Here is an 11,374-nt window from a genome sequence, read left to right as displayed (position 1 = left end):
CTGTCAGCACAGAGCCTGACGCGGGGCTCGAACCCACAGACCTAGAGATCATGACCTGAGCCGAAGTTGGACGCTTAACGGACTGAGCCACCCAGGCGCCCCCCTCCCAGCCTTTTGTTTGTTTAACAACTTTGCAGTGTAATTGATACACAGTCAACCACACATACTAACAGTGTACAAGTTTAAATATACCCATCAAACCATCACTACGATCAAAACCTCGGCTTTGCTAAGCCGTTAAGTAATGAAACAAATAGATCTTGGGCCAGACTTTTAATTGCTCTAAGCCTTCAAACACAATTTAAAAATAATAAAATATGGAAGAGCATAGCATAACACTCCACTCCTTCAGTGTGGAGGAGGGAGGAGGACTTGGTGAGGGTATCTTCCCAGGACAGACACTGCCAGACCCCACCTCAGCCAGGTGAGCAATGCCAGCAACAGGGATTAAGTCACAGTGACTTGATATGGTGTGATGAGCATGGCACTGTAGTCTTCCTCCCGAGTAACACAAAACCCCAGGGTCTTAGGAGACAAACATCAGACACATCCCAATAGAGGGGCATCCTACAAAATACCTGACCAGCAGTCCCCAGAACTGCCAAAATCATCAAAAACAAGGGAAGTCAGAGAAACAGTCATGGTCAGGAGGAGCTTACAAAGACACAACCAAGCGGTGCCCGGGTGGCTCAGTCGGTTGAACATCCAACTTCAACTCAGGTCATGGTCTCGCAGTTCGTGGGTTCGAGCCCCGCGTCAGGCTCTGTGCTAACAAACAGCTCAGAGCTTGGAGCCTGCTTCAGATTCTGTGTCTCCCTCTCTCTCTCCCCCTCCCCTCCTCATGCTCTGCCTCTGTCTCTCAAAAATACATAAATTAAAAAAAAAAAAAAAAGACACAACTAAATACAAGGTGATATCCTGAGACAGAAAACGACGTCCGATAAAAACTAAGGAAACCTGAATCAGCTCTGGAATTGGTTGCGACAGAATGAAAGCAATCACTTTGCTTGCACTAAAGCTAGTAATATTTTACCGGACCCAAAAAGGCTCTATTAGATAACATTCAAAAAAGTAATTTCATTTTTTTATACTTTCCAAGTCTCTATTATATACATATACATATATATATATGTGTGTGTATATATATATATATATATATATATATATATATAATTTTCAAATAATTATACATATAGGGCACATATTAAAGATGTTTCCTTTTTTTTTAATGTTTGTTTATTTTTGAGAGACAGAGCATGAGAGGGGGAGGGGCAGAGAGAGAGGGAGATACAGAATCCAAAGCAGGCTCCAGGCTCTGAGCTGTCAGCACAGAGCCCACCGTGGGGCTCAAACCCACAGACCTCAAGATCATGATGCCCAACCGACAGAACCACCCAGGCGCCCCTAAAAATGTTTTATTGATGGAGGTTGCTACTCTAATCAGAGCCACTGACTTCAGTATCTGAAGTTTGATCAGAGCTAGTTAGGCTAACTTGGCCATGGAACTATTGAAGACTCCCAAGTAGTGCCCCATCCATTTCAAGAATACAGAAATAAGTATCTGTGAATTCTGTCTCTTGTCCCGTCCTCTGGACACCTAGGCTTCTCTACAGCGGTTTCATACTAACAGCCTGCAGTTAAGGAGTGATAAGACAGAATACCCCCAGACGGAAGTACCCCATTTCACAGTAGGTAACAAAGGCAAGATAATCTTATTTTAGAAGAACCACTTTACCGTTTGTCCCAGAAAAAAAAGAACCTATTGCACATACCACAGACTTTGGCTCTGCACTGATTGGCATGTGACCTTGTGGGCATGTTTCAACTGTGAAATGAGAGAAGCCATGAGGGCCCTTCTACTTCCTTCTCTTCATTTTCTGCATGCCCATCACTTCTAATAAGGTAAGACTGTACGTTCCTTTAGAGCGAACCCTTGGGATTCCTGCAAATCTGAGGGACTCGTGTCTCCTAGGGTAAGAGTATCAGTGTGACAGCAAGTGAAACCAGAGGAGATTGCCAGGACACCTGGGCTGGCTCAGACCTCAGCTGCTGGGCTCTGATTTGTAACTGAGAGCAGACAGGGAGGTAGGAGGGCCTCGCACCAAAGTCAGCTCGGAACTGCTGGCCCCTGCTGCTGATGACAAGGTGGGCAGGGCCACATTCCCCAGGAGGCAAAGCTGAGTCACCAAGGCAGAAACCAGGAGATGAGTAAGTTTCTCTCAGTCCCCAAAGAGGGGACGGTGCCACCAGGGAGCAGAGTGGAGCTGGTCTAGGGTGAGGCCTGCTGGGAAGTCCTTGCTGGACACACACTCATCGCTGTGGGCGTTTCCTTTCAAAATGAAAAAACATACTCTTTATAGGTATCATATCTGCGTATCTAGATCAATCCAGGGTGAGGGAGGCCTGTGAGCCTAGTTGCCAGCACATTCGATTCTAATCCCAGCTGCTTCTGTACTGACCATGTATGGGTAACGGATGTGTAACTGAAAACACTGCAATTTCACCAGCCCCAAACTCCTCTGGGGCCCATCGACTGGAATGTTGGTAATGGATAAAAGTCCTAATAGCCAACCAGTTGGATGGGTCCTAGTTGACAGGCACCAGCTGTGGGATGACCCCCAGGACCTACTGTCCTCCAGGACAGAGGTACAGCGAACAAGGCAATTACTGGAACAGCTCTGAGCCTGGATCTCTGCTCCATCCCTTACCAATCGAAAGGCCTCCGCTTTCTCTAAGATAAGAACACCCATGCTGTAAAGGTTAAGACAATTAAATGAGACACTGCATGTAAAGCAGCTAGCAGATGGCAAGCACTAAAATAAATGAAGCTGGGCTGTTAGATTTGGAACCAGATAAGGAATGCTCAAACTACACTTCCCAGCCGATATTGCAGAAGGTCAAGTGACAACGCTTTTGAGACCACTCTGGCAGAAACTGCCTTTAAAAATTAAGTGTTTTTGGTTTTTTCCCCCCCCATGGCTTTCCTGATAGCCATATAAGTGGCCAGGAGGAAGAGGCAGATGGGGAAGTGCTGATGGTTATAAAGAACCAGCCTGTTCAACTGGTTTGTTCCATGGTGCTTCCTGGCCACAGGTTTGTAACATGCACATTCATTATATTCTAGAACCGTAAGCAAGATACATGCATTGTATGTGTACACATGTACATTTACAGACGCATATGCAATGTGACCTTGACTGCACCACGTATGTAAACTGGCATTACACTCAGCTGGGGTAAGAATGCTAAGATTAGCCCCTGAATTTACTCTTCTACATGGAGCCGGACATTAAAAAACACTTAAATCACCAGTGAAAACCACCCCCAGGGACAAAGAGCCGTAAGCAGACGGCAGGTAAACAAACCTCCTTCAATGAGAAAATAGCACCTCCTAGTGGTACATCGTTAAACAGAAATCAGGGCTGGAAATACTCTGCAAATCCAGACACAGGCCCCACTCATTGTTTCCAGTTCCAAAAAGAAAAGACTCGTATTAATAAATATCAGTAGCTCAAATTAAATTTTGCTGGACAAAACTCTCAGCTAACTTTCCCTCTTGTTACTTTTTTTACTACTACAAAGAGAGTGTGTACACACGCAACCGGGGGGAGAGAGGCAAAGGGACAGAGAATCTCAAGCAGGCTTCACACACAGTGCAGAGCACAACACAGGGCTAGATCTCACGACACCGGGATCATGATCTGAACCAAAATCAAGAGTCAGACGCTCAACTGACTGAGCCACACAGGTGCCCCACCCTTTCTTTTAACTGACCATTGATCAAATAAATGATTGCTACACATTTACAGGAAATGAATAGTTCAAAAGGAAAGATGTAACTTAAAGAAAACTTAAAATTCTGACATATAAAAACTCAGATTTGTCATCATGAAGAGGGATGCAGCTCCTATGAAATTTTAAACTTACAAATTCACAAGAAAAGGCTACAAGATAAAACAATCACCCAGATTATAGACTAAAACTACATAAATAGAATTTTTTTTTTTTTTTTAAAGAAGAAACAATCGGGGCACCTGGGTGGCTCAGCTGGTTGAACATCAGACTCTTGATTTTGACTCAGGTCACAATCCCAGGGTCTTGGGATAAAGCCCGGAATTGGCCTCCGTGCTGTGTGGAGCCTGCTTACGACTCTCTCTCTCCCCCTCTGCCCCTCCCCCATCCTGTTCTCTTAAAAAATATAAACAAACAAGAAGTAATCAAGAAGTCCAAGGTTTAACCAAATTAGCATTTTAGAAAACATAAAATATGGTGGAGGAAATCAAAGATACCTGCCTTCAGATTGAAGGCATTTCCCCTTAGTTTTTTTTTAAAAGATTTTATTTTTTTTAACTAATCTCTACACCCAATGTAGGGCTCAAAGTTAAAACCCCAAGATCAAGAGCCACATGCTCCAACTGACTGAGCCAGCCAGGCTCCCTTAGTTTCTATTTTTTTTTTTATTATTTTTTTTCAATATATGAAATTTATTGTCAAATTGGTTTCCATACAACACCCAGTGCTCATCCCAAAAGGTGCCCTCCTCAATACCCATCACCCACCCTCCCCTCCTTCCCACCCCCCATCAACCCTCAGTTTGTTCTCAGTTTTTAAGAGTCTCTTATGCTTTGGCTCTCTCCCACTCTAACCTCTTTTTTTTTTTCCTTCCCCTCCCCCATGGGTTTCTGTTAAGTTCCCTTAGTTTTTAAATGAAAAGTGGAATTAAAGCCTAACAGCCTAACTCACTGGAGCAAACGAACCCCTGCCCCTGCGGTGCGGCTCGGCAGTCCCCTAGGGAAGGACGACACCCAGAGTCTGGAGGGCAGAAGGGTTAAAACCGTCACCACGGATTAACAGCGGGCCAATGACACAAGGACTCTTGGTGGAAGTTAAAGTATTTATTGATGTGTTTAAACTGTACATTCTCCACAGATCAGATTAAGGAGTTTGTGGGTGAACTTTTATCTGTGCATAGTGGGAAGACACATGGATAAGGTGAAGGGGAGGAAGAAGACAAAAAAAAAAAAAAAAAAAACAGTCACAGGAAAATAGAAAAAAATACACCACAGGTTACCAGAACCTTCAGAATTAAAAAAAAAAAAAAAAAAAAGAGGGGGAGAGGGGAGGAGAAAAAAAAGAAAAAAAGAGAAGAAAAAGAAAAAGCTGTGAGCATCATCCACTATACAAGCATCACAAAGACTCAGGTGAAGGAAACAATCTCCAAAATTTTCCACGGTGTCTACAGAGCGTTTCGCATAAAACATGGAACATCCTCCTTGCACGTCAAAGCAAGCCCCCCACCTTCCCTCCCAGGTGCACGGCCACCTACCGCTGTGGTCTTTGAACAGCAGAGAGGCTGGTGCTGGGCGAGGGTGGGCAGAGAAGTCAAGGTACAGTGGGGAGGGTTGAGGGCCAGTGCCTTCCGGGGGAAAATGTCCAAAGAGGAAAAGACAGCACGTATGGACGTTACTTGGAAGGGAAGTGAGCAGTAAAAAGCTACGGTCAGTAACGGCAGACAGTGGAAGAACGTCATATACAAACTACAGGCTAATTTCTGTGGAAGAACTGGATTCAGAAGGAAAGCAGTAGTGGATGCCCTAACCTGTATACGTGAGGCTCTCACTAAAAGATGCCGGGGCTCAAACGCTTTTAACCTCCTTGTGACACCAAGGAACCCAGCACTGGGAACACCTGACTTCCAAAGAACTGGTCCTTTAAAATAATTTTGCAAGAGTATCATGATGTGTTTGAATGGTCAATCACGGTTCCCTTTAACATTTAGTTTCTGGGCAACTTTCTGAAAGCTAGCTCATTTAACAAGGGAATACTGCCTTAGGTTTTTTTGTTTTTTTGTTTTTTTCCTAATAAAAACCAGGACAGTGAATGAGCCTAAAGGAGTGACGCATACAATACAGCTGGAACGGCCTGCATATACAGTCTATCACCAAAAACCAACATTTCCCATTTACAGAGCGCGTATGTGAGACAATACAATGGAACTGGGATTTCTGATTAATTTAAAAAAGGAAAACTACATCAGTCAAATATCTGCAATAGATCATTTTTTCATTTAAGGTTTATATATCATATATTGTTATATTAACATTTTTCACCCATTTAAAAGAATGGAGATTGTGATTCTACAGTAGTACTTTAGAGTCCTAACAATCCAGAAGGTCTGCACATCAGATGAATCCTCTGGAAGCACTGCTGGTCCAGTAGTTGATCCAAAATGCTGGACCCCTTCTAGCCCACCTGCAGCACCTCCCCCAGCAGGTGCTGCCACTTGCTTTCTCCCACTTAAATCTGCATCTGCTCCAGGTATTTGTAGGTCGGGTTTTCATAACCATGGTTCTGCATCTTGTTCAGGTGACGCTCTTCTGGGGTGAGCATTGGGTCAACCTGGAGGAAGAGAGACGGAATATCACTGCACTGTACCACAAGAGAATTGCACAGGACGTCAGAAGACCTAAGGTGTTTGCTGTGCACTCCCCTGGGAAGTGAGGTCAACCGGGTGTCCCATTTCCACTGGGGACACCACACAAGAGCTGGTGGGGAGGACACAGGAGGAGGAGAAAGAAAAGAAGAGGGTCAGAGAGGCTTCTGAAAGCACAAGTCCTGAAAGCTTGGTCCGAGTTAGAGAACAGAGTGAATTGAATTTCCTAGCACCACGGTGACGACCACGTCTCGGTACTGCTACTTACTGTTCAGGACAGCACAGGGGAGCGTTCCCTAGAAAATAAGGACTGGGGCCCCAAGATCCCTGGGGTCTTTTCCAGCTCTGAAATTCCATAATGAAGTTGGTGTCCAGCAGGAGGTGGACATACATCTGAACCAATTTTCCAGAGTGTATCATATTCCTTTTTTTAACTTTTTTTTAATGTTTATTTATTTTTGAGAGAGAGGGAGAGAGAGAGTGAGCAGGGGAGGGGCAGAGAGAGAGGGAGACACAGAATCCGAAACAGGCTCCAGGCTCTGAGCTGTCAGCACAGAGCCTGACGCGGGGCTCGAACTCACAAACCGCGTGGTCATGACCTGAGCCGAAGTTGGACACTCAGCCGCCTGAGCCACCCAGGCGCCCCGTATCATATTCTTTACTGTATTTGTTTTCTGGAACCAAGACACCCCGGCCATTCCCATCCCCCACCACAAAATGAGTGGTAAGCAGTTCTAATTATGAACCAGCAGAAGACGGAACAGAAAACAGCCTGCTCTGGCTCTAAATTTCCTGTTGCTTTTCTCCCCCGTTAAAAAAAATATTACTTCTATTTCATATTTTTAAGATTCATGATTGCCAGGGTTGCCTGATTGGTCGTATACCTGGTTTGCTCCTTAAAAAAACAAGTCAATAACAAGAACAAAAATAAAAAAGAGTATCAACAGTCCTCATTCTCAAATATCTAACATACCTGAAAGAAGAAAACACTCAGGAAGTTTTCACCCTCTGCAGCATAAAATGCTCTTATGGTTTCCTCACATTCACCGTCGGAGCTGGCAACAGCCCTTTGTGATAGGACCAACATAATTCGGTTGGGAATGACTTCCAAAACATGATCTAATAATCCAGTGAGTAATTTAATTGAAGTGCAGCACCCACGAAGTTAAGATGTCTGAATTCCATAAGCCTCTCTGACTGCACAGAGCAAACCATCACCACCTCAAGGCCAAGTCACAAGAGAGCCCCTGCTACTCACCTCCACAATCCCATGGCTGATGGTACCATACTGTCTCTTCCTCAGCATCACCAGGCTGATGACTATGACCGTGGCGATGGCCACTGCAATGACCAACAGCCCGATGAGGGCGCTGCTGCTCAGACTGAAGTCCTCCCGCAGTGGCCCCACGGATTCCTACGATAACAAAGTAGATGTGCGACAAGGTCTCAGCGACTCTTCGCACAATGTGAAAGATGGCGAGCGGGAGACCAGCAGCTCAAGGAGGGCCAGGCCCCTGTAGAGTCGTGACTCCGACACTGAGGGAACTCTGAGATGCTGCTTTCCAAGGGACCATCCTTATGAGGAGAACTCCCACTTTTTCCAATCTCCATCGAGATCCTAATTTTAGCTTTCTTACCCAAAAGTATGGAAATTGGGGATGGGGGTCTTTGAGAGTTTGAGACACCGAGCGTCTCTCCGTTTTCCATTTGAAATGAGAAGACAAGAGAGAAGCAGCCGAGACCCATGGGAAACCTGGCATTTAGGTTCCGGAGCTGAACACATACGTACCGGCTCTGTCTCCAGGCCGCCAACCCTCTCGGCATTGAAAATCATTTCCTTAACATCCAGGGTCTCGTCGATGACCTGAAATGGTACGAAAATGTCAGCAACTGGGTGGAAGGGGACATTAAGCATAAATGGAGCTTCTTTTCTACTCCACATATTATTTGGTGGAGGGAGGTGGATACTGAGGACACCCACTAACCAAGCAGTTCTGTCACGTTCTTCTAAATCCACTCACCAAACCCCTAAAGAAGCAAGTGTGGACACAAGTTACTGTATTGCAGCTAGTTCCCTAAGTGCTTCCACTTGCCTTTTCCTTTAGGTAACCATTATGGAGTGACATTACAGGATAAATTACCAACAATTCACGTTTAAATATCAAACTCAGGGGGCACCTGGGTGGCTCATTCAGTTAGGCGGCTGACTTTGGCTCAGGTCATGATCTTGCGATTTGTGGGGTCAAGCCTCCTGTCGGGCTCTCTGCTGACAGCTCAGAGCCTGGAGCCTGCTTCAGGTTCTCTGTCTCCCTCCCTCTCTACCCCTCCCCTGCCCACAATCTATCTCTCTCTCAAAAATAAACAAACATTAAAAACAATTAAAAATAAATATTGGGGCGCCTGGGTGTCTCAGTCAGATAAGTGTCCGATTTTGATTCAGGTCATGATCTCACAGTTCGTGAGTTCGAGCCCCGCGTCGCGCTCTGTGCTGACAGCTCAGAGGCTACAGCCTGCTTCAGTTTCTGTGTCTTCCTCTCTCTGCCCCTCCCTGCTCACGTGCGTGCTTGTGCTCTCTCAATATTAAAAAAACAAAACGAAACAAAAAAAACCTCAGTTGACAATAATCCAGAAATATCAGTGATAGAAAATGATAGAATAATAACTAATAGTGTGTATAAACCAAAGGCAATATAAGAACCAAACCCGACTCTATTCCATTTACAAGTTATTAAATCTCTATACTCACTTGAAAATGGCCTCTCATATTTTATTCATATCTTTAGTTGCAAATATATTTCCCCCACTGTATCGTAAGAGGAGAGCTACGGCTGAAAAGTAATTCTTTATTCCTTCTCATAGCCAGATGCTAAAGAATACAGCAGATTTGTGGGACCAGTTGGAGCCCACCCATCTTCTACCATATGGAAAGTGAACACAGGGAGGTTCATTTGGAAAGCCTCTAAAACAATGCCACTCATTCTAATTAGTCTCAAAATTAAAACAGGGCAGGGCAGAGGGGAGAAATGGCTCACCATATTTTCGTCCACTTTATTCTTACTGTTAATCACTTTCTCCTCAGCACCGATCAGTCCTCCTTCCTGCTCTCCCACTCCAGATCCTGTGTGGAGAGAGATCACAGCTGAGCGTTTCCCAGGATGGGCTGATCTCATGCCAACCTCACAGAAGCAGGGGCCCTCACTGATCACCTCCCCCGCTGCGACATGATAGGCTACTTTGTTCCCATTTTTGAGGATGCACTGTGCTCTATAAGGATGAATGGTACAGGCATTTTCAGAGGACCGATGAGTTTAATGGAGGAGGAGAGAGTGCTTACTTAATATCCAACCTGGAAAAACGGAATGACAGCCTTCAGAAGAGAATGTTTATTGTAAGATAAACAGAAGTGGAGTTGAGAGGCATTCTAGCACAGAAAAACATGTAATACCTGTATGTGATATTACCGAGTGCCTATAAGCCCACAACCTGCTCCTTCAACACTCTGTGCTCGCTCCCTTTGGATGGAAGAACCATCACACCAGCAATGAATGTGCACATTTGTCTCAAGCATCTTATTTTATCCCACAGGCAATTCTTTCTGCCTGAAATACCCTCCCTGACCTCCAACCCTTCCTAGTTGTCCTTCAAGCTGCAGCTCCTCTTGGGAGACATTCCCAGCTTACAGCACTCGAAATCACTGTTTATCCTCATTTTCTTCTGTGTCTCCCTCTAGCCTGCAACCCTCTGAGGGCCTGGATCACAGATGTCACATTTTCAGTGGTCATTCAAGAATGAGCAGGAAGGAAGCATTTCACAGACAGGGAGAATTCAAACACGAGGGTGGAAGGTTCCTTTCTGTAAAGGGAGCAAGACTAGCCACACTCCTCTTGTCAAGGTCAGACATCGCCAGAGCCGACATCACTTGTGTGTGGCACTCCAAATGACAGCATCCAAAGATGCGGTTCGACTGAACCCAGCACGAACCCAGGCAGAGGAAAAGTGAGGAGCGATCCTCCTTATTTTAGCTTCAGAAAGCATGTGATTTCTACCTACTCTATGAGTTTTTCATTAATAAGATACACAGTCCAATATAAATGTCCACAATTTGAACCTCTTATAAACAGATCAACTGGATGGCACACTCCTCATTCTAAGGTGATCACCTGCATGTGAGTAGGACTCAAACATGAATAAATGCCAAGCACTGCTGTCCCGGGGCTTGCCAGAGCCAATGACACTAGGCCCAGCCACAGCAAGGCCTTCCGGCTCACAACCAGGCTCGTTGTTGACACGGAACCACCAGTAACAGCTGCTGCAGGTGTGGAATGTGCGGGCTAGCTAATGCGTTCACCCATCAGAAGGCAGCCCAAAATAACACTGTTTTTTCCTACTAAAGTTTTCACCTTAAAGAGCAATTTCCCAACTTGATTCTAGGGTAAGTTAAATCAGGCCTGGCTTTTATGGTCTCAAAATGCCACTGAAACAGCAATAGTGCACTTCGACTGAGAAAGAAGAATCTAGAAAGGTGCTGTCTCAGCAAGGTTGTGGATGAACAAGGCTAGTAAATTCTAACCCTTCCATCACTTTCTCTCTCCTCCTCCAGATTTTAAAGGTCAGAGGGCAGAATCCTACATGAGAAATAACACGGCACTGAACCAACTAATTTAAAGTCCTATGACCAGTCTAGACTGTTCCGATATTCCTTTGGTGGTGAAACTCCCGTGTTCTCTTAAACACTGACCCAAACCACCTTGCTTTTATAAAAGGCATAATCAAGTGATGTTAAGAAAACAAAAGTTAATGTTTAAATTATTCCAACCAACAACAACTGAAGTATGTGGGTGAAAGCCAGGTAAGCTTCCAGGAAATTCATCTTTATCTGTAAATACCTAGGATGCATGGTTCAGAGTCACCTCCAAGAAGAGGCATATCCAGGTAGAATAA

The 11,374-nt window shown here is 44.9% G+C and overlaps 1 protein-coding gene across 4 annotated transcripts in view; it reads right to left on the bottom strand.

The window, feature by feature from the left end:
* Positions 1-4,880: 4,880 nt before the first annotated feature.
* APLP2 (amyloid beta precursor like protein 2) overlaps positions 4,881-11,374 on the bottom strand; it is an 87,198-nt gene continuing 80,704 nt past the window's right edge. For all 4 annotated transcript variants that reach the window (XM_011286479.4, XM_011286481.4, XM_011286482.4 and 1 more), the window contains 4 exons: positions 9,466-9,551; positions 8,223-8,297; positions 7,692-7,847; positions 4,881-6,399 (listed from right to left, as the gene is read on the bottom strand). In XM_011286479.4, the coding sequence (XP_011284781.1) occupies positions 6,298-6,399; positions 7,692-7,847; positions 8,223-8,297; positions 9,466-9,551 (419 nt within the window). In that variant the 3' untranslated portion in view covers positions 4,881-6,297. The remainder of the gene's footprint in view (positions 6,400-7,691; positions 7,848-8,222; positions 8,298-9,465; positions 9,552-11,374) is intronic.

This window comes from Felis catus, chromosome D1, assembly GCF_018350175.1.
Source record: "Felis catus isolate Fca126 chromosome D1, F.catus_Fca126_mat1.0, whole genome shotgun sequence".
Taxonomy (NCBI): Eukaryota; Metazoa; Chordata; class Mammalia; order Carnivora; family Felidae; genus Felis; species Felis catus.
Note: the sequence above shows the minus strand (reverse complement) of the source record. Positions and strands in the feature narration are given on the sequence as shown.